The sequence below is a fragment of the Phaenicophaeus curvirostris genome, chromosome 2 (assembly GCF_032191515.1).
Source record: "Phaenicophaeus curvirostris isolate KB17595 chromosome 2, BPBGC_Pcur_1.0, whole genome shotgun sequence".
NCBI lineage: Eukaryota > Metazoa > Chordata > Aves > Cuculiformes > Cuculidae > Phaenicophaeus > Phaenicophaeus curvirostris.
This window is the reverse complement of record NC_091393.1, coordinates 105,665,640-105,689,257: the sequence shown is the minus strand read 5'-3', so window position 1 is coordinate 105,689,257 and position 23,618 is coordinate 105,665,640. Positions and strand designations below refer to the sequence as shown.

General features: G+C 45.3%; 1 protein-coding gene across 6 annotated transcripts in view; it reads right to left on the bottom strand.

Annotated features, from left to right (window-relative positions):
- Positions 1–4,708: 4,708 nt before the first annotated feature.
- Positions 4,709–23,618, bottom strand: part of RALGAPA2 (Ral GTPase activating protein catalytic subunit alpha 2) — a 138,783-nt gene continuing 119,873 nt past the window's right edge. For 5 of the 6 annotated variants that reach the window (XM_069850296.1, XM_069850298.1, XM_069850297.1 and 2 more), the window contains 2 exons: positions 20,965–21,086; positions 4,709–7,279 (listed from right to left, as the gene is read on the bottom strand). In XM_069850296.1, the coding sequence (XP_069706397.1) occupies positions 7,125–7,279; positions 20,965–21,086 (277 nt within the window). In that variant the 3' untranslated portion in view covers positions 4,709–7,124. Of the gene's footprint in view, positions 7,280–10,711; positions 10,752–20,964; positions 21,087–23,618 lie in introns of all 6 variants that reach the window. The other variant, XM_069850299.1, reaches the window with a different exon arrangement.

Here is a 23,618-nt window from a genome sequence, read left to right as displayed (position 1 = left end):
TGACACCACAGGTTTTTCTTTTAAAAACCTTATTTGAGCTAAGTGAACAGATAGTGAAGGCACAAACTGGTGACAGCCCAGCTTCTGACTTGGCCGTTACCTTCAGCAGATGCAGAGAGAGGCCGATATTGGGCAGAGATGTGTGGCTGCAGCACGGTGGTGGCTCGGCTGCATCAGCATCACTGGCCGCGGGGAGAAGTGGCCATGGGGCCTGTGTCGGTAGCTTGGATGTTATTTGTATCAGCCGTCTCCCAGTACCAGTGAAATCACCTGCTCTTTTTAGAAAAGGATTCCTGTTTTTAAATACTAATAAACCCCTTGCAGCTTTGAAGCCAAAGGAGCAGAAACCCAGCCGGTTTCCCACCTTGCCTCCTGCTTTCCACATGCCGTACCCGTGGCCTGAGGAAGGCTGTGGTTTGAGATAAGCTGAATTCTTTAAACTCGTTCTCATGTGGTGGGGCAGCTGATTTACAGAAAGTGATTTAAAGCCCAGCAAAGGCTCTGGCTGTGCAGCACTGGGGCAGGAGCACCCCGAGTCCTGACGGGGTGCTGGTGGCCAGGCACTGCCGGAATGGCACAAATGACACAGTTCAGCTTTACCTTAGAGTGTGTGTGGGAGGTTATTTATCAGGGTAAGGAATGAAGTCATCATTTCATTTGCTAATTTTACAGGTTGTCATATGCAAATGACATATATTGCAATAAGAGTCCAAAGAAAAAAAAACAAACCCCAAAAACCTGAGAAAAATGCCAAACATCTGCATGGGATGGTGCCCTAGAGTTTGACCTGGAAAAATTATTTAATTCTGCACATGCACACACACACACAAGAAATATAGGATTTGTTACGTATGCTAAATTATAAGTCTACAGAAAATAAATATACAGATTATCTATGTAAGTGTACTGCATAATATTAGTACAGTGTATAAAATACTATACATATCATATAATGTAAATTATAAATTATATATTGCCTGTTCTATGATGCATGTTAAAATATAGTCTATACGACACATAATATTATATATGCATTATATATCTTTATTGATACATTAGCAATATTCAGATAATGAAATGATAACTGTCATAGACCTTTTTGTCACCTTTGTAGGACTGTATTGTGGAGTCAGAACGTGCATTATAGCATGCACTGTTTTATAGGTACATGTACACATTCACCTATAGGTACATGTGTAGGTGCAAATTATGCATATATGACATATATTACATACACGTTATGCATAATCCATAGCATTATATACTGTATTGTATTTGGTGCTTCGAATAGTCTATGATGTATATTATCTATGCATTATGCAATATATAGTATCGTGTTATATATTCATTATATTATCTATTATATCTATTATTCAAACATTGCTGAGATTATTTATATAACTTTTCTTATCTATTTTTTAAAGTAACTGTATGGCATATTTATTATGCATACAATATTATAGTTCATATAATGATGTCATAGTTCATACAGCAATGTGCACATGCATCTAAAGTATACACTATGTATGTGTGCATATATATGTGTACATACATGTAATGTATATGGAATATGCAGTATGTTTGTAATATATAATCCACATTTTGATTAAATTAATAAATATATATGACCTAATATTATTAGCAAATAATGTATTAATAATATACAATATATTATCTGGTGCATATATAATATACTGTATATTATATAATATATATCACACCGTATACAATGTATAATACATGGATTATGGATAAATAGACTATGCATGTTATGCTTATTATAACATATACACATTATATCTATGTACTTTTAACACCAATAATGTATAATTTATCTGAATAATTATATACACTGTGGCATATAATAAATATAACATAATATGTATAATAATTCATGTTAATAGAATTATATAATATAGAACATGGTGATAGGTACAGCAGTAAGATAATGCATGTAACAACATTCGTCATTCTTATGTATAGGTATGGATCAATATTTCCCTTCCCTTCCCTTCCCTTCCCTTCCCTTCCCTTCCCTTCCCTTCCCTTCCCTTCCCTTCCCTTCCCTTCCCTTCCCTTCCCTTCCCTTCCCTTCCCTTCCCTTCCCTTCCCTTCCCTTCCCTTCCCTTCCCTTCCCTTCCCTTCCCTTCCACATAAGGAAGAATTTGTTCACTATGAGACTAGTGAGGCACTGTCACAGGTTGCCCAGGGAAGTTGTAGCTGCCCCATCCCTGGAGGTGTTCAAGGCCTGGTTGGATGGGGCTTTGGGCAGCCTGATCCAGTGGAAGGTGTCCCTGCCCATGGCAGAAGTGTTGGAACTGGATGGGCTATTCTATTCTATTCTATTCTATTCTATTCTATTCTATTCTATTCTATTCTATTCTATTCTATTCTATTCTATTCTATTCTATTCTATTCTATTCTATTCTATTCCATTCCATTCCATTCCATTCCATTCCATTCCATTCCATCCTGTGCCAATTCCTGTTCCTGTTCCTGTCCATTGCTCAAGCCTGTGGTTGTTCTGCCTGTTGCTGGCCGGGCAGGGGTGCCAAGGGTGCCTCAGGCTCCTGGCTGGTGGGTTGACAGCCCCAGGCTGTGCCAGCCCAGACCCTGCCTGCCTGTGCCCTCCTGCATCCCCCAGTACCTCCACCAGTAGGAAAGCTGGTGGTTGGGGCGCGGTGGAAGCCCTGGGACCTCAGGATGCTCCTGCCAGGCTGGGGCCAGGAGCCCACATTGGCCCCAGGGCTGGATGCTGCCTGGCTGATGCGGGAATGGTGCTGAGGTGATCCCACACACTCTCTGGCTGCCCAGAGCAGCAGTTCCTGCAGCTGCCCAATCCTGCATGATTTGCAAACCCTCGTACAGGAAAACGGCTCATCTGCGCTGCTCGGGAAGCACAACACGAGCGTGGCCAGTGCTGGGCCTGGAAGAGGGATCCTCCTCACCAGAGATGGATGGAGGCCACATTCCTAATGCCTGGTTGGGGTGTAAAGTAATTGTCTGAAGCTCTCATTTCTTCATTCCTGACTGAAGCACCTGAAAACAATTCCGGTGAGAACTTTGCCGTCTCTTTTCAGCAAAGGAACAGACATTTCCAAGTTTTCCCACTGCAAAATGATCCCCTCGCATTCCCACCGACACAAGGCAGCGGTAATCCATAAGCACCCGACATAAGGATGACTGAGACCACAGATCCCTTCATTTTTGTTTTCTCCATAGAACAGAAAAATCTGCATTAGAAACATTTGGTTTAATGTCCATGCAAACTGCTTGGGAATGAGGTGTTACCTGGTTTAACGGGCAGCGGGAATTTGTGCCACGGAGAGGACACAAACAGCATCGCCTGGCGTTTCCTAATGATCTGGAATTTTTAATCGTGAACCACTGCAAACCCTTCAGCAGCAGCCACAGCCAGTGGCTGGCATGCATGCTCCACAGCTTCCACCCAGCCGGGATGGCCAGTGGGGTCAGGAGTGCTGTCCTGGGAGCGCTCTCCGGAGGGGCTGCTTCCACATGCCGCTGAAAAAATATTGATCAAATTGATGCTCTTTTCTTGCCTGAAAAACGCTCTGAAGTATGAGCTGCAGAAACTCCTCCAACAGCAGCGCTGCTGTTCTACAGCAAAGGATTCTTTTGTGTCAGGGAATGGGACAGAAGAAATCTCCCAATTAAAACAACGGTCAGTGGCCACAAGACGAGAAGACGGAACGATTTTCTGGGGCGGCAGTAGCTGTGCACCCTGCACACGGGGCTGAGCATCCTGCGAAGGCTGGATCTGGGGGAATGGCCATGGCCCCGGCCCACTCGGCCAGCGCTGTTTGCTGCGGGAATGCACCTGAAACACTTAAGCACCTTTCAGAGACTCTTTTTTTGGGTGGCTGGCCCTTACGACTGGTGACAAAAGTATAGAACCTTTAACATGAACATGTCTGCAACTTCCCTTAGAAGAAAAGGTTAAAATCATTTTGTTATCCCTGAAGCTGCTCCTTACACAAACAGAAGCAATTTTTCTGTAGTAGCTTGGCAGAATTCACCCCAACAGAACCACCCCCTCAGCCTGCAGCTGGTGGCTGCGTGTCCCGGCGAGGGTGCGCCCATCGCTGGACCCCGCACAGTGGGAAGAGCTGGGGCGAGTGGGAAGAACCCACCCCAGGAACGGATGGGAGCTGAGGGAGTTGCAAACAGAGCTTGTGTTGGGAAACGATGCCTCTGGTTATGCGCCCGGCAGCTGGCTCTGTGGCTGCGGTTGGGAAGGCAACATCCACACTGGGGACACTGCGTTTCCTACACCAGCTTTAAAAGATGTCCCCACCACATTGGAACCAGACCTGGAAAACCACAACACTTCACAGAATCACTAGGTTGGAAAAGACCCACAGGATCATTTAGTCCAACCATTCCTATCGATCACTAAACCATGCCCCTCAGCACCTCATCCACCCGTCCTTTAAACACCTCCAGGGAAGGTGACTCAACCACCTCCCTGGGCAGCTGTTCCAGTGCCCAATGACCCTTTCTGTGAAAATTTTTTCCCTGATGTCACAGCCTTGTCACAGCCTGAATTGTGCCCAGTGGCTCCGAATGCTTGGGCCCAGGCACCAGCACCCAGAGACGACTCATGGCCAGGAGCTGTCTGGGAGCAGCTACCAACATCACCGGGCTGGTGTGGGGCACCTCCCGCCCCACAGATGCCGCACACACCACGCAGGAACACACAGTTTTATTGCTCCTTAAGGAATTCTGTTGTGAGCCAAGGTTTATTAGGTTTGTGAGGTGCAACAGAACAGCTTTGTTATCCAGTTCATCGTACAAAACTGCAGCTGAATTTTTACAAATTAATATTTTGGGGGTTTTGTCATCAGGAAAATACTGTTTCCATGGTGTTTTAATCCTTCCCTGAATTAGAGATGCGTATTGCTCTAAGAGAAAATCCTCCTTTCATTCAGAATGCCTTTGAAATCATTTTGGACCGCTTACTGGATAACTTGGAACAGGCAGCCTTTCCTGTCCACTCCTGAAAATAAAATAAATTAAAATACACCATTTATTCTTTTAATTTCCTTCACCAAGACAGAATCAGTAGAAAGCTAAAACAAAATGTGAGGCAGAAAGTCCACACCCTTAAGTGAAAGAGGCTCTTCCCAGCAGGACAGCAGCATCACCTGTGTGCCAGCCAGGTTCATGCGTGGCACCACCAGCTTCTGCTCTGGGCACTGTGGGCCAAGCTGGCTGCCCCTCAGACCACATAACTCAGCAGACAGAGGCCACAGTGAAGTGTCAAGCTGGCTCAGTGTTACTGGTGGTATCTACAATAGCGTTCCCCATTTCCAGGGACACCGTGGTGCTGGACGCTGACACACACAGACAGACAGACCTTCACGTTACATAGAAGTGCAAAAAAATGGTGGTCCAGTGTGCATTTTGCTTCACCCAAAACCAGATTCACTTCACTTAAATCAAAGCACACAGCATTTCGAGGTGCACACTTGAGTGCTGAGTGGCAGAACAAACAAAACCAGAACAAACAGCAACGATGCGACCCGGACCTGAGATGGGTGAGGAGGGGTCTGACACATCAATGCTTGAGAACGGGCTGGCACCGACATCAGTTCAAACCATCACAAAAATAAAGTGAACGCAGCATTATTTGCTCTACAGCCGTCTCCTCCTCTCGTCCATGTGCGCCAGGAGGACCAGGGAAGCCCAGGCAGAACGGGGTGCCCAGCCCCAGCGCAACAGTCCACACGCAACAGCCGTCAGGCGGGGGCTGATGTTCTGCCACGCGTGGTGTCTCCCAAGTCCCCTCACGGTGCAGCAGCAACGGATTCAGACTGACCATCCTCACCCACACCGACTGGCTGCAAGATTCTCTGATTTCTTAGTTTTCTAACATGGGGTTTTAGCTATAAAAAGTTATCAACCTTAGAAACCTATGATACAAGGATAAAGACACTTCCTATTGAAAATACAAGATTTGTGTGCGCATCCTCAAAAGCCTTCAGATTCATTTTATCCTGACTAGAGATGCTGCAGATTGCAAACTGTTGCCCTGAAGTTGTGACAGGGTGCGGTGGTTACCTAAGAGGGGCACTGTCTAAATTAGTCAAACCGTGGTGAGGAGGAGTTGTGGCAGAAGTGCAGCATTTGCTCTTCAAAACGGAATCCAGTTATCTTTACTTTGTAGGGAATAAGTCACAGCGCGCAGACACCGTGTGCACGATCGCCTATGACACAGCAATCCCAAAGCCAAAGCCAGTTCTGAGAGAGAGCGCAAAGGGGTGAACGGCTGCACCAGCAGTTGCCACCCCAGTAACCACCCCACTGCCACAGGTGGGCACTGGCGCAGCACTGCGCAGCACAGCCTGGTCCTCTGCGCTGCTCTGCTGCACCAGGCGGCTTCAGGAGCATCTTCGGCTTCAGGATTTTACGTAACAGGCAGTAAAATGTACTACCTGTACCATCTGTACAAGACACATCGATTGCACAAACTGTAATGCAGGTGTAAAACTTTGTGAAACCAGCAGTACCCTCCTGAATTTCAGGTAACAACCTCCTTGGTGATGACTAATTCTTATCTGTGTGCACAAATTTGGTGCTGGATGACCACCGACAATGAAGGGGAACAGCAGTTGAATGCAGACTGGAAAGCACCTCCATCATTCATCTGCACTCCAGAGGAGGGGAACTTTTGTTACATGGCTAGTCATATGGAAAATACATTTAGACACAATTAAGTGTTGACTGGAATGACTAAACGCCATGCTCTACAGTTACATTAAATAACTGGTTTCAGTACTGCTGCGTGTCCTCTTTTAACCGCAACACCAGTACTTGTGCACAGGCACAGGGGGAGATGTGTGTGCTGCTACCAGCCTGATGCATTCAGAGCTCCACATCATCTTTGTTCTTTCTGGGACAGAAACAATGGAGTGAAATGCATGATGATAATGCAAGTGATATTGTCTGTGTCTGTCCAAATACAAGAGAACTGCCATCCACAGAGCAAACCCCTTGCCTGTCCCCTTCAATGCGTACTCATCAAAATCACAAGTTCTGTAGAGGGAGTAAATATTTTAAGGTTTCTTGGGATCCCTCAGCCGGAATTCTGCTCCTGCAGCACCTCAGTTGGAAGACTTGCTGAGAGCACTGGCGGAGCGGCGAAGCTTCCCAGACACTCTGCTCTTCGAGGCACGTGGTAACATGGGCGAGGTCGGCTCTGCTAACTCGATTCCTATGGTGACAGTAAGGTCGGCACTTGCACTTGTGGTGAGGCAGCCTGGAAAACAGAACGGGCAGGGAAAAAAGAACATTAAGGAAAGAAACAACCCACCAGTCTTTGCATCAGAATAACTGCTTGGCAAAATTCAGCCCCACTCCACCTCCTCTTCCAAAATTAATCCCGGTTATTATGCAGGTGAACTTGACATTGATAGCAGAGATTTGGCCCAGGCAGCTGAGGAACCACCATACTGTGCTTTCCTGGAGAAACAAGGAATTTCTCTTTGCCAGCTTCCAGAAAAAGCAAGGAGTAGCTGGGCTGTGTGCGGTCAGCAGTGCCCAGCCAAGCACGTGAGAGCCCCAGGCAGCAGCCCCTTTCAGGCCAGGCTTGCTGGTTCACACAGACCACATAGGCACCGGTGGTCCTGCAGCCTGGCACTGGGGGAGGGGGAGCAGCGATCCTCTGTGTAACAGAGCTCCGAAAATATTTACTTCAACTGCATGTTATATAAAGTTGTTATTTTTGCTGTGTGTCACTAACCAGCTCTTCTGTATTTAATCTACTATAGAGAGATGGAAAGGAGTTTCCATAGTGTGAATGTTCTCATGAAACTCTACCTGGAAGGTGTCTTGGTCTCTAGAAAAATAATCCAGAGATTCTCTGTTTTTTCTAGTTAGTTCCACTACTTAAACAGGACACTTGGTGCCCATCACTGTCAGTGTTCTCTTGGCCACTGCTCAAGAACTTCGTGGGCTGGGGGACCTGGGTGGCTACAGTGGCATCCATGTGTATTTGCACTTTGTTGTTCAACAACATTAAGTTACATCTCCATTATTTCCCACAGGCGACTCCGACTGGAGACCAGAACTAGAGAGCTTGTCTGAATGAGAACAGATGAGGATACAGCTATTAAACTAAGAAGTAAATGAATAAACCGAGGTTTGTGCATGTGTGCAGCTCCTGCCTCTCCCCTGCCTGGCTGTAATGGCACTCGGAGGAATACAAACACGGATGCTGCAACCCAGCCTGGCTCTTGCTGCTGTGGCTCCAACGTCCCAGGGCATTTCCCAGTGTGAATGTCATTTCATCAGCTCCCCAGGCGTACGGTATTTTTAAACTGTGTTACAATTCTTTATCCAAGTCTTAACACAAAGATTTTCAGTACAGGTGGGACGGAGGAACAGCCTGGTGCCTTGCAAGCCTGTGGGGAAAAGGGAGGAAGGCTCTGAGCCCACACCAAAAGCTGAGGCCAGTCTCAGCAGCCCTGTGACCATTGCTGAATTCAACTGATGGTTCCATTTTTATGACACAAACCTACCTCCTATCCAACAAAAAGCTATAAAAAGCAGCTTTATTTGCCTTTAGTTTAGGTGGTCAACAATTACAGGGCTTTAAAAATCCCTTCATTAGCTTAAGTGACCCTCAAACACACAGAAAATGCCCCAAAACTCAGCCTGTGCCTTGGCTGAAGCTGCCAATGGCTGAGCTGCTTCATGGTGAGCAGGGATAACCTCGCTCACAACCAGGGCAGCCTTGCCCTTCCAAAACATGCTGGGAAATCCACCATGATTTAGCAAGGTGGACAGGGGAAGGTCTTGGCTGCACGGCTCTGCAGGCAGTGAAGCACTGGTGACTTGATCTGCCTTCTCAGGACAAAGACCCAAGTTGACTTGGCTGCATTTTCCACACAGGGCTGGAGTGGTTCAGCGTATTTTGAACCACAACCTGTCTCTCCCCATCGTTAGGAACTGCAGCAGCCCCACTCCATGTGTTTTAGCAGCTTGTGCTGATCCTGTTCTCAGGAATAATGCTCAGAAACTCCATGGAGTTTGATGGGCACAGGCAGCATCGCATTTGGTTTCCTCACTACAAGGTTTAAAAGCCAAGCCTTGTGTGTTTGGTAACTCTCAATATTTTAGTGATTCAAAGGGGTGAGCAGAAGGATGCTGAGGTCCGGCTGCAGCTCAAGCCAGGGCACCTCTTGCTTCTTGGAAGTCCCTCAGCCAGTTCCCAAACCAGTGTCTGCATTTCAAAGAGGTTCTTTACTTACCAGATTTATAAAAGACAACTGACTGAAGGGGAAATAGCACATTAAATAAAAGGTGAAAAATGTGACTTAGCGTGCAAAGGCATTTTCTGTGAAAAACATGGAGCTGTCAGATTTGGATTAAAAACAAAACCTGCGGTGCCGTTTATGGAGAGAGAAGCGTGGGGGAGGGAAGGGCGGTGAGGGAGGTGTTGGACTTTACATTCCTGCAGTTAAGCGGAATGGCAGATGGTCAAAATAATACAGTTTTCACCAAACGGACAAGCTCAAGCGATATCCATGCAAGTGCCGAACAATGCATCGCCTGCGCATATGAAAAGCCGGACGGCTGCGGCAGGCAAGGCCAGGCACACCTCGCTCCGGGAGCACCCGCAGCATCCACACGTTCCTTCAGTCCCAACTTTCTTCTGGCGAGTCCTTAGCTATGCAATCAACCTTGAAACCCGCCCTCCACCCCCCACCCGAAACCTGCCTTGATTGATAGGGAGACAGCAGCTGCGGAGTGAGCAAGTGATAACCACAAAAGAGAAAGGCTTTCATACAAATATTATAATTCCACTTGCAAGCTGTCTGGCACGAACTCTAATTACTTGGCCGTCTTGCAAGGGGAGCCTGCAACTTTGTTTGGAGAGGAGGCTCTGCTCGCTCAGCTGCCCTCAGGAGGGAAGTGGGGCTGTGTGCCCCACTGCTGCACCCGCTGACACGTGCCTAGGAAAATCAGCGCTGTATTTTTAGGGATGTTAAGATGCTTGTGAGAGACTGAATTCTTTGTTTCTTCACAGTGATATGGAGGAGGATGACTTTTTCTCCCTTGCTGTGTTTGTTTCAGAGGGTGCACAGGCAATGTGAAATTCAAAAGTTGTGAAAACCAAGCAGCAGCTCCGCAGTGGTTCAGTAAATAAAAATACTAATAAACAATTCTGACTCACAGGCTTAAAATTTACAACTTAACCAAATGTGAAATGTGCACAAGGGGGGATAAACCCCAGGAAAGATGCACAGCTTATCAACTTTCCTGCAAGTTGCGCTGGTATCCAGGTGAGCACCGCTGCGGAGGTGATGCTGCGCAGCCCCCGGGGTGCTCACTGCCAGTAGGACAGGATATTGCTGGTGGCTGCCCTGTCCAGATCCCATCCTGTGGTGTCCTGGTCACAAACACACACACAAACAGACCCAGCTGTGACCAAAACGCTTCCCACCATGGCATGTGCCAGCACTGGCTGTGCCTGGCAGCAGCCGGGGGAGCAGCAGCCGCATGGGTGGGCAGTGGGCACCCACAGGGCTTGGGAGGAGATGGGGCAGTGGTGACAGAGAAAGGCAGAGACAGACTCGAAGAGCCCCAGAGCCGCGTGCTGAGCACAGGAGGAGGAGGAAGAGGAGAGCTGTTAGTGATGGAGCACAATGCCAGCAGTAGCAGGGCCTGTGGGAAGCATCGCTCTTACCTGTGGCAATTACCGTAACGAGACCATTACATATTCTAATCTAAAGGGAGAGAACACAAAATCATATAAATACAGGAACAGCACACCCGTCGCACTCGCGTGAAGATCAGGCCGGCTGCTCGTGGGCACCCAGCACAGCAGATAGTGGTGTGGGCATCGTGGCAAACTTGGCACACGGTGGGCACCAAGTTGTAAGGAAGGGTAACTCACAGTGCAAAGTTCATCTCAGTACCCTTAAAGAAATGGGTAACCGCAGGCTTTTCCTTGCCCCTGTTGGTCTGCTGATTGGAAAAATAGAGGGAAGAAATGTTGGTAAAAATTAGAAGGAAAAATCATCTCCCTTCGGCTTTTGCCAAACTTGCTGATGAGGTATGGTGGGACTCCGGCAGCCTCCTACTTCAGAGGCATTTCCAACACAGTTGGAATCAGATCATACAAAGTCCAACCGGGTTTAATTTGAGGCTTCACAGAGGCCTAATCCACTACTGTACTACAGGCAAGTTAAAGAAACCAGAAAGCGCACAGCACCCATACCCTGGGGCCACAGAACCTTTCCATGAACAGAAAGTACTTTCATGTGCAAAGCCACATCACGGGCAACCATATACCTGCACACAAATAAGACACACATGAATGATGTTTTAGATGCCTCTGCAGTCTCTTGCAGGTACAAAAGCTTTACAGGGATGAAGGCTTAAGCTTTTAAAGCATGTCTTACACAGGAGGGGATTGAAACTTCGGTTAGCAATGCAGATAAAAATACACTTTCAAGAGTTATCTTTTGGAGAGCTAGAGAGCTTATTTTACTTTAAACCTACTGTACAGAACAAGTCTGTTTTCTCATCCACCACCAGGGCAGGCACTCTAGGACAAAAAGATCTTTTAGCAATTTCTCATTTCCTTCAAATGCAGATGAACACTCCTGAGAGCAAAAGAACTCCCTCCCCCGTCTCTTCACAGCAATATCAGTGCTGCTGATGTTGAAACATCTTCTCACACCTCCTATGGAGAAGACAGGCAGGACCTCTGCCAGGACAAGGACAATACAGCGCTCTCATCATGCAGCTGAAATGCATGGAGCACGCAGCATCATGCAGGAGGGGTCCAACTCCTCACTAAAACTGGCTGAGCCCTCCTTGGGGCCACCAGATGCAGAAAACTAAAATAAAAAGCATCTTCTCTGTCAGGCCCTTCACCAGTGCAGTAACTTAAAAGTTCCTTCCTCCCCCAACCCACAGGACAAGAAGGACATTGAGGGGTTGGAGCGTGTCCAGAGAAGGGGCAACGGAGCTGTGGAGGGTCTGAAGCATGGGGGTTATGAGGAGTGGCTTGGGGAACCAGGGCTGTTTAGTCTGGTGAAGAGGAGGCTGAGGGGAGACCTCATCACTCTCTACAGTTCCCCGAAAGGACACTGTAATGAGGAGGGTGCTGGTCTCTTCTCCCAAATAACAAGTGATGAGAGGAAATGGCCTCAAGTTGCACCAGGGGAGGTTTTGATGGATTAGGAAAAAAAAGGTTAGGAAAAATTTCTTCACTGAAAGAGTGGTGAAGCACTGGAAGAGGCTGCCCAGGGAAGCGGTGGAGTCTCCATCCCTGGAGATGTTAAAAAAGTGTATGGAAGTGGCACTTAGGGACATGGTTTAGTAGGCATGGTGGTGTTGGACTGATGGTTGTAGTGGATGATCTTAGAGGCCTTTTCCAATCTTAATGAGTCTGTGATTCTAAGTTTTCATACAGGCCACGACCTATTCTCACCCCCCCATTAACCAATCAGCCATGCCAGGTCTGTGGGAATCTGTTTTCTTTCCCAGTAAATGTGAAGGTAATAAAATTCCAGAGATAATCATAGCAGTAAATCCGCTTTGCATTTTGACATGCTCTGCTCTAACATGTGCTGCTCCTCACTCACCAGGACAAGCTGAAGTTACAATACAAGCAGCATCCCAAGCCTGCATGTCCATGGAGTCTACTTTGAAGATGTTATCATTAATACAGCAGTGGTTGTGTTCACACATTCAAATGCCAATGGTCTGAAATGCAGATAGAGCAACCAACTGCATTAGGGATGCAGGACATCAAATGATGGGGACTGTATTGACAGTGTGTGGCCTTTGGGTGACTTCTCATATTTGGTATGAGCTGCTGAGGTATTTCAGATTTCATTAGGAGTAGCAGCTCTTTTGAGATCTTTCACTGATCTTACGGCTTTGGGCAGATCCCAAAGGCTACGTGGTTTGACCATGGAGAGAAGGGATCCCCTAGAAGAACAGGTGGGTGTTCTGGCTGGAAGCTGCTGAAGGCCAGCAGCACAGCAATGGCACAAAATGTCATTTATCAGTTGTATTTGGAGAGGTTTTCTATCAGCTGAACTCACAGAGCCCTCTTTTTCCCCAAAACTCACAAAAATGCTGCAGAAGCGAGCAGGACATTGGAGCTGGCTGCCTCGAGCCTGCGCCAGCAGCTCAGCCACAGAGCCCCAGCTGGAGGGGGACAAAGGCTGCCCTGCAGAAGGCTTTAGGGCCCTGTCCAGGCTGGAGAGCCAGCGCCACAGAGGTCAGGCTGTGCTCGCAAGGCCAGCAGAAGGCAAGAGCAGGTATTTACTTGCTTCCCCGGACCAGATCAGACCCCAAGTGAGGCACTGCCACAGCCAAAACACTGCTGAAGGAGGAGGTCTGCCCCACTGTTGTTTGTTATGAAAAATACAAAAAGCAGCATCTCTAAAGGCTGTAACTGGAGGGATGAGAAGGATCTGAAACTACAGGTTAATTGAGGGAAGAGACAACCCTAAGAAATGCACTTCCAGCTCCCAGCACAGGTGATGAGTACTTAAAATACCCAGCCTTGATTGTTCTAGGGATTCAGAAATAAACCCTAAATGTACACATCAAAGTTCTAATTAGTTGTGACTCGAAGCAGCCGCTAATTAGTTCTGCACCGCTCAGCTGGCCAGAGGGACCACAGCAAGCGTTAGTGGTTATTTCTCCTTTCTGTGCAGGCACATAACATGTAGTGCAGTCTAAAACCACCGCCCAAAGCCTCCCACCCGGGTGCCGGCAGCCAGGACAGCACCGCGCGGGCTCTCCTCCGACACGGCTGTGGGGCTGACGTGCGTCAGTGCCGAGGAAAATATGCAAAGGGGCCACATTGCCTGGAGCCTTCTTGGGAGCTGACAGCTTGAGCAGCTGGAGCTGTCACCCAGCAGAAGAGAGAGGCCCGTCAAGCTCATATTTTTTCCCATCCTGGCGCTGATTGCTAGGGAAGAAGCCCTCCCTTGCCATCTCCTCTCTCGTCGCGGGAAGAGCTCCCTCTGAGACAATCAATTAAATAGAAAAAAGAAAGGGCCCAGGCTGAGAGCCCTGATGTGGCTCCCACACCCACCCGGCTGTAGATCCTGAGGTTGCAGTAGGCTTGGGGGAGAAGCAAACCCAGCTCATATACAGCCCAGAGGGGCAGGTCCAGGCTGCACACCCTCACAGGCAGTGGGCACAAGTAAAAGCAGCCTGAAACCGCTTTGCAGGGAGCTGCAAAGTAACGATGCAACCTCCTTACCGTTCAGCATGGATTCATATGCTTCTGAACCAGGCCTGGCCATCCTGGTGTGAATTTACACTAGAGCACTTGAGTTGGAGGAGCTACAGGGGGTACAGAGCTGCGGCCACCTCATGGTTCATGTTATTCATTGTGACTCTGCTCTATTTAATAACAATTTCCAAATGTTACAGCGACACTGAGAATTTTACTCATTCAAGAATGTATTTCTCTTTCATGAAAAAAATGCAAAATATCACATTGTCAACACACGTAACCTTCAGCTTTTTAGAAACATAAAGGGTCTGACCAAGGCACAGGAGCATCCTACAATGCTCTGAGGATGCAGAAGCTGCTTTTCTATTCCTTCATATGTAACTGCCGGGAGGGTGATCAAGCTCTTCAGCCTGCTAAATGCAGAAGATTAATGAAGTAAGGAAGACAACATAGCCTGGAAAAGATTTCCACTGACTGCCTGAGACTGAAAGAGGAAAAATGGTGTTGCTCATTTCTAGCATTGTATTTGTGAGTGTAACAAGTGCTCCTGTGGGAGAAGGGATGCGCTTCCACTCCCCCATTGCTTCAGCATTCAGCAAAATTCTTACTGTGTTTATAGCTGTCATAGAAATAATTGTGATTTCTCAGTTTTGCCATTAAAATATCCCAAAAGTGGATTAGAATTGCTGTGTCATGTTATTTGAACACACTCATGTGGGTTTCCCTAGGTGCAAAGGAAGGAAGGAGGTAATGGAAAATTTGAAATGGATTTATGCCTCGCTGAAAGGCATCTCTCGGGAGAAAGGGTAAATTTTGGGTTTCGGCAGAACATCCTGACTTTCCTCCTTCATTAAATCAGGTAATTATACTTGATTCAACTGAAAATGTCATTTGGCACCTTTTAATCCTCTGCTAGCGAGCAGCTACTGTGGGCCAGGAGGTAATTTCACCTCGCAGGAAAGGACCAGCCGCTACCATGATACTGAGATGCAGACAGAGCCTCAGTGAGCTCCTAGGTGAGCTGGTAGCTAGCACAGAATAAACACAGTGATGGGAAATCTCCATATTCCCTAGCCAAGACTTTTGAGGCTGGCAGCGACAGAGACGGGCGTGAGGCTGCCGATGAGTCTGAGTTAGGAGTTCCAGGCAGGTGACGGCACGGTGCTGAAAGCTGTCCCAGCACAGCACTTAGTTGCTGGACACTGCACATTACTGGAGTTGTGAGAACGCCCAGGCAGGCAGTAGCCCTGTGGAAGAAGGGCTGGAAAGCCACACATGGATCACAGTAAGGAGCACCCTTGAGGCTGCTAGTGCAGCTTCAGGATACCTTCAAAGGCAGCCTAGGCAGCTGGCAGGGACAGGCTGCTAAGCCAGCAGTGAGAGATGCTCTCTTTTGCTGAAGATAAGCTGAAAGAACTACCTGGATTAAGGAGAGAGGGAAAGCAGGCCAGGTCCCTGCACCTCCTCCTGGATACTCCTCACAGGGAAGGGGAAACACCTGGAGGCCTGTCTCCTTTAGTGACTCTTCTTACTTCTCTGTTCCACCTCCCTAAGCTTTTCCTCTTTTGTTTACTGCCGGGACAACCTCTACAACTACCACATCTGGCACCTACGGCTGCCCATTTTCCATCTCACCTACTGAGAATTAAGTTCACACAGACCTCACAAAGAGCTCTGTGCTCTTCTTGTGCTTCCTTCCACATTTAAGGGCAACACCTGTACTGGAAAAGGAAGGATTTGGCACAGAGGTTCAAGCCCATGTCAAAGCAGCTCCACAGCAGAGTCCTGGTCCGGCTGGTAACCATTGCCAGATGGTTTCAGCATTGCCTCTTCTCACAGTGGAAGCAGCTGAGCAGTGGGCTCCTATCTGCCAGGGGAGTCTGGAATTTTCAAAGTCCTGGTTACTAGAAACTAATTTTTCAGTTTCAGACACCACTGTCAGATTGTTCAAACCCAACCTTGGCATTTGCTGTGTATGTTGTTAAAACCACCGCACAGTCTTTTCAGATGTGTATTTTAACATTCAGCTCCATCCGGCTTCCCTAAAAATATGCAAAAATATTATACAGAACCTGGAGAGACTTTTATTCCAGAACTGACAAAATATCCTACGGATTTTCAAGGAAAATGCACAAAGTAGTAAAAAAAACCCAAACAAAGCCAAAAGGAATCATTGCTCAGCTTAAAAAAAAAAAAAAAAAGCCTGTTTAAGACAACTGCTACTCCAGGTTTTGTTTTGTTTCTTGCAAAAATACATCTTAAAATGACAAGGCTATTTGAAATAGTCTTTTTTCTTTAAAGCAGGAAAGCTAAAACTAAGCTCTGAGTGAAATGTGTTTTAAAATAAACCTGATTGTGTTTGTTGTACATTGAAGTATTTTCTACCAGAAATTTATGCATGTAGAAGTCCAGAGACAAAAGAAAAGCGTGTGTCACCTTTTCAACAAAAAGGCTGCAAGATCTCAGTTTTATGTAAATAAGCAGGCACAGCTTCCAAGGCTTTAAAACCAGGGAATGCTGAAAACGTCTATAGTTCCTCAACTCAAGTGTTGCTCCTGGGCAATGCTATAATATTCATTAAAGAATCCATTTATCAACAGATACCACATGTCAGAGTTTTCCAGCACAGTTTTCCTGACACTCCGCAGAAAATGATGCTTTAAAAAAATGAAAATGGAAAGCAATAATCTGAGATGCTTTTGCCTGCCCGTTTCATTCCACAATAGCTATTAGCAACTAAAAAAAAGCAAAGATTTACACTATATCCTTTCTGATAACGTCAAGCATTATGCTTTATTTTCCAAATCATTAGCATGCACAAGAATGACCTCATGGTGAACAGATGCACTTGGATATGGCAGTGATTAGATCAGTCCTCTCAGCAGTCAAGTGTGCCCATTGCAATTAACCCTTTGAAGCCCTAAGTGTGAATCTGTGCTGCTGAAAAGCAGGTTTGTGGGTTCTCATCTACCCCTGTGCCTATAAAAACCCCAAACAAATTCTTCACCTTTATGAGAGTTACCTCTTTTCCGTCTGGAAAATCTGCTTCTATTTTCTGAGTTAACGTGATTCTGGCTTCTGATTTTAAATGAAAAAGAAAAACCAACCACCCCAAACCCTTTTTAGTTAGCAGAGGTAATTGAAGTTGGAACGCTTCAGTATCTGTTTGTGCCTGTTCAATTTTTACAATTGTATTAAAGAACACACAAGAATTTTGTTGAATACTTGTTTTTCTTTTTGGCTCAGAGAACAAGAACAGAAAAAAAAAGAAAAAAGCAGCTTAAACCCCCATCCTCGAAAACAAGAGAAGTCTGCAGAGGGAAAGGATAAGAATAATTCAATAGTGTTGGATTACGGAGGATTTCCTGGGCTGAGTCTCATACCCAGCCTAATTAAAATACAGCATGTAATGTACCAGTTTAACAACAAAGGACTGTATTCTCATCTTTTGTTCCTAATCTGTACATCCCCTAAATGAGTTCAGGGATGTCCATTCCGCCTACCAGGCTGTGTTTTCAATGTTTAAGATACGTAGGGCTACTGATGATACATATAGGGAGTTTAAGACTCCACTTCTGAAAACAGTAAGGGAGGTCAGTTGGACAATTTTCATGCATAAAATGAAGCACCTGCAAGACTATCTGTGATACGTGAGAGTAAGCCAGGACATACTTCAAGAAACCCACATCCCATCTGAATTGGGGGGATGCATCCCTAGAGGCAGTATCACAAAAAAAATAAAAACATTTAGTTCAAATAAATAGATCATGGTTAATTATACACAAATGTGTGTCATTAACAGCTACCCATTTGATTCAATTAATAGACTTGACTTCCTTCTTATACTCTGCTAACTACTAAAAACAATCTTGATTTTAATAAAAAGTGTACTTACTCATTCACCCTTTTTATTGCGCACACCTACACGCAGTGATGGCAGGATTACAATTAGGTGATATTAAGAAAAAGATCAGAGAATTAATATTAGATTTACCTGAAAATTTTAAGCTAGGCAGGGTTAGTCATTTCAGCTGCTTTGTTACTTGAGAAGGGGAAACAGACCTGTGTCAGCTCCGCACATTTATTGCTCTGTGATATTTTTTTTTCTGTTTCAGAATACAAATTCCCCTTTTACATGAAGAAAAATGCCCTCTGTATTTTTTATGCAGCAGATAGCCAATTTTGCAGGCAAAGAACAGGTGAATCTAAGTTCGGAGGAGCTCTAGCTGCCCATGGCAAGGGGGGACAGGTTGCATGCTGGAAAATGTGGAGCTGCTGCTGTTCACAGCCCGAGATTGTCCTGCTTGCCCCTGGCTGTGCCCATGCTGACAGGGAACTGGCAGCTCCACAATAGTTTTTCATCCTTTTCTAATCATTAATAGGGATGAATAGATGACTGCAAACTTAGTCATATCACACCTGAACTGGTTCCTCATTTATTTCTGGATGCTGCCAGTACACTTGTTAGTACCCCGCCAATTTAAACCACCATAAATGCAGAAATAGGCAAGGCTGAGGCAGATGCTTGTGATCCGTATGCAGCTCTGCACAAGGCTCACTGCTTGTGGGATGGGGACTCACCCAAGCAGTGGTTGGCAACAGCGGCTGCGTTGTGAGATTTACGTTCAGCCTCCTTGCTGATGGCCAGGATGGCATTTGAGGGAAAATACATCCTAATGGCAATGACTGCCACAGCTCTTGGTAACAGTCGACTAAATACGCAAGTGAAATGGTAGGTAACCTGAGGAAACCCTCTGACGCAAAGATTTTGACACCAGAAGTCACAATGGGCCTCTGGTTTCTTTGAGAATGTGAAATAAATTCTGACGTTTGGCAGTCCAAAAATTGGAGGTTTTCCTCTTTCAAAAAAAAGAGAGGTTTTAGTCTTAAAAAAATAAGTAAATTATAAGATTATAAAAATGCATTCAAGTACTCATGAGTTAAATGTTCTGAAAAATGTAAGCAGATTTTAGGAAACACTTCAAATATTTTTTTGCAATACACAATCACAGATTTAGAAAGTACTAATACAGCATTAACAAATGAATTTGTCCTTGCTTGTCAAACTAAATCTGTTTATAATAAGATCACTGTGATGCAAGAAGAACTTGAAAAACAAATACAATTATGCATAAAGCAAAATGTTTAAAATATATCAATATATCTACATTTTCATTTGCTGATACGTCAACAGATAAATTATTCAAAGTGCTAACAACACTGGGCACGAAATCTACATTTCTATTGAAACTGATAATTTTTTTTGTCTCAGACTTTTGGCAGAGTGTATAAAAGAATTTAATTCACAGCTGTTCTAGTTTTTAATGTAGAAAACATTAATCAAAGCTTTAAGTTATAAGCTTTTCTAATGTTGTTTAGTATTCCAGTTCAACAAAGATCAATAGAGGCCATCCCTGTGTTTCTTGACGCCTCTCCAGGAAGCAAAGGCGCGATTATGTAAATAGCACCAGTTCCCCTTTACTTCTGCCAGCTTGCTTATCTCCAAAGCCTTCTGCCTGCTGCTACTGGCGACCAATGCAAGGACATGCATATACCTCTTATCTCCTAACAAAGCTCTGAAAGCTTGAGGATTGGAGCCAGTAACGTTAAACAATGATGCACGGCTGATTTTATTTGTAAGTGATTTATTTTGGTAAATTTAATTTCTTCCTTCAATTTTTTCAGTTTAGATGGCAGATATCTGCTAACAAGTCAGACTAAAGAGAAATAAAGCAGAAGTCCTGCGACATTTATATAGGTTTGAAATAATCTATTAAACAATCCGAAAGAGGAGCAGGGAATAATTAGAAAGTGCCAATTTCACCCTGTGAGTGTAAGAAAGGGATTAAGGAATCTTTGTTGAGAAGTCCAGCACACGGTGACCATATACTTTTTGAAGGCAGGAAAAACAAATCTTGAGGGTACTAGAAATTTGCATTTCAGAGGCAAAGCTTCCTTTCAGGAGATGTTTATTTAAACTCGCTTTAAACAGCGGCTCACATTGGGCTGACGGCACACTAACTTACAATCTCAATAGGGCACATGAGGAATAAATTTGCAGAATTCAGCACTACATTTTCATCTTTCAGTTGGGCTGATGGATGATGATCAGCATTTATGTGTGTGTATATACATATACATACACATGTATATCCATATATACATTAAAAATCACCAAACAGGTTCCAGGCCAGGTGTTGGAAGAAGCCTGAAATTTGCTCATCTATATTTAAGGGCAACGTTAGCATACTGCACGCTGCTATGATTTTCTAACAGAACACCGCTCTTACATTTCTTTTGCATTAATTCCTGACCCTGGTATCTCAGCAGCATAATCCCCATTTAGCATTAGTAGCAACGGCTTCTACTGTGAGGAACTATTTTTTGATAAGTAAGCACCGATTCAGGCATCGCTTTTGAACAACATATTCCCAGCTCAGCAAGAAACCCACACTCCTGAATGAACCAGAGCACATTACTGAGAGAAAGTTCATTAACCTTGCTAGATTTGGGGGTTAACAGGATAGCTGAAGAAAGGAGCGGAGTGAATAGCTCTGATGCAAAACAAATTAAAATGAATGTCATCATTCCTTTTGATATTCATTAGTTGATTCAGGGGAAGAATGGTTGTCTTAAATTTGCAAGCATTTATCTACAAAAAACAGGTGTACATCTGCTGCTCAAGTGCTTCGTAGTGCTAAAGAGAAGAACGACACGCAGAGACTCACCAGTTCCACCGAGGGAGTAGCTGGGAGAGGGAGAAAAGACCTGAGCAGCAAAATCCTCGAACGTCATTACTTCTTTATGGTTCTGGATTATTGCTTCGAGATACAGAGCTCGTTCCTCATAACTGCAGCGATCAGGTTAAGGAAATGTGCGTGCTGAATTAAATGCTGTTACACAATATCCACGAACACCAGCACTTCAGATCAACAGTGACATTAACCAGGCTGTACAGGGACACAGAAAAGAGGGGACCCAAATTGCCCAGTGCTGCTTAGCAGTTCTGAATGTAAGCAATGAGGAACGAACATACTTAATGGCTTAAAATTAAGGGTAATACCTTTTAGCTTCATGAAGGAAAAACAGTGACTCTAGATCTGACAGACAGCTGAAGTTACTGAGGGCAGAAACAACCCCCCCACCCCAGACTGCAGGCTATTTTAAACTGAAACACAACTTTAACAGACAAGCTGTGCCATTATGGAAAGTTCCTGTTCCCATTACAATAACCCTGTTGGACCAGAAAAATGATTACATTGGAGAAAAAAGCTAAAGGACAGAGGAGAACCGCCCCCCCCACCATGTGTTTATTTGATCACTGTACTTCTTAAACGAAACTACCAGCAATAAACACAGCTCCTGACAGCATGAAGTTTCTTTTTAAGGCAGGTGCTAGAAGGTACAATCTTATGTATCCTAAATAAACAATGCTCATCGGAAAAAAAACACCCTACAACTTGCACGCATTATAGTCTGCATAATGCAGGCAACAAAGCAATCTAAAATCAAGACTATTGCCTTTTAATTAAAACTCGGCAACCTGGAACACACAGCATTCAAATGTGTAATCAAAAACCAGTCACCAATAAAACTTACAAGCGTAACAAGCTGAAGCAACTTTCCAGCTGTCTTAATAGGACCCCTGCTTGCGGCAGCTTTTCACAGCGGAGAAAGCAAATCTTTTCCTTTTGTGTGCAGCTTCTGTTTTCTCAGAAGGTGAATCATACACTTCCCATAACAGGATAACGTCTGAAACAAATCTACAATGGGCTGAAGAACCTCATGTATGACTTTATGAATTAACACTCGCCAGAGCCGGTATGACATCTCATTCTCCGTTTCATCATTTAAAACAAAAGTTTCCAGGTCCTCATTGTGTTTCTGTGACGGGGAAATGCTTTCTAACTCTGTTATGTGGGAGCAAAGGCCAGTTAAAATTTAGAAATTAAGAGCGGTGAGAATAACATGAGTGGCAACATAATGCAGGTGAGAGTATTTAAAAATTAAAAGCATCACTAATTAATATTAAAGTCCATTTGTGACTTTCATAAAAATAGGACACAATGGTCTGGTGTTCTACTTAAAGGAGTATGAGCAAAGGGTGTCTTAATTGCATGCAAGTTTTAATTGTACGCAAGTTCCTATCGGCACGGTGGTTTAAAAGAAAAAATAAACAAAAAGAAATAAAAAGCATTTTGCTTTTAGTGCTGGCAGAGGACGAGTGATATGTGATAAATCTTCTTATGAACTTCCCGTGGAAGCCTGAAGAAAGAAAATCAATACATAGCATTTCAGAGTTTGCACCTGCTGACAGCGTTATTTGCTTAGTTTTTCTCTCTCTTTCCCTAAGCCCAGGAGAACGCATTCCTGATAGCGCAAGCATTAGCCTGCCTGCATTTGGGGCTGCCTCCCTATTATGGGCTGAACTCCTGATGACTCTTGTTAATGAATAGGCTGCCAAACTTCCTAGGAGAGGAGGCACACGCCTGGGCCCTATTCTAAAGGGACTGACGGATGCCATTCACTTCTCATTATGAAGATGCTTATTCTGTGGCGCGCTCGGCTGTTGCCAGGGCTGTGCGGAGCGTGCGGCCGGGCGAGCGCTGGCCTCGCTAACAGCGGGACGCGGGGGCTGCGCGGCCGTCTGGCGAACAGCCCCTCCGACACGGAGCTGGCACGTGCTGGCGCAGCGGGAACACACCCAGGCGTGACAAATTACTGAAAGGGCTCGGCTAAACTTGGGGCTGACGACCACCTGAGCCTGCAGGCCGGCCATCAGCGCTCGATTCATCGCGCAGCCTTTTAGGCTGCGGGCTGCTTGTGGGCCCACTTTAAACAAGGCAGGGAGACTATAAAGGCTTTTCATGCTATGCCTAATAATATCCTGCTGTTTAATGAAAGACCTTGCACATCTAACACATAAGCGTACAATGCGCAGAACAACTGCTAACACACCAGAAGTTTGTACCGATTCTGCTAAATATTGCATGGAAAAAGGAAGTGAAGAGATTTCGACTAGGTTAGCTTTACATCTCATAAAATCCTTATTTATGAGATGGAAGATGCCCCATACCACACAAAAGACTGGAAAAAAAAGCACTCAGCCAAACAGCTGGGCAGCTACACGAGAAGCATCTAAGAAATAACACACTGAGCTGAGTTTAAGCTTGAGCGCTGTACAGATTGATCAGCAGCTTCAGAGGTGTATGAGGAAAATCCCAATCAACTGCCACTCTTGGACATTAAAAAGCTGAAAGCAGTAGGTGCAGATACCACAGACTGCTGCATAAACCAGCTCCGCTTCACCACCACTCCTCTCAGCACAGCATCCTCCTTACATCTCTCCCAGGCTCCCCTAAGCACGACGACCAGAAGCAGC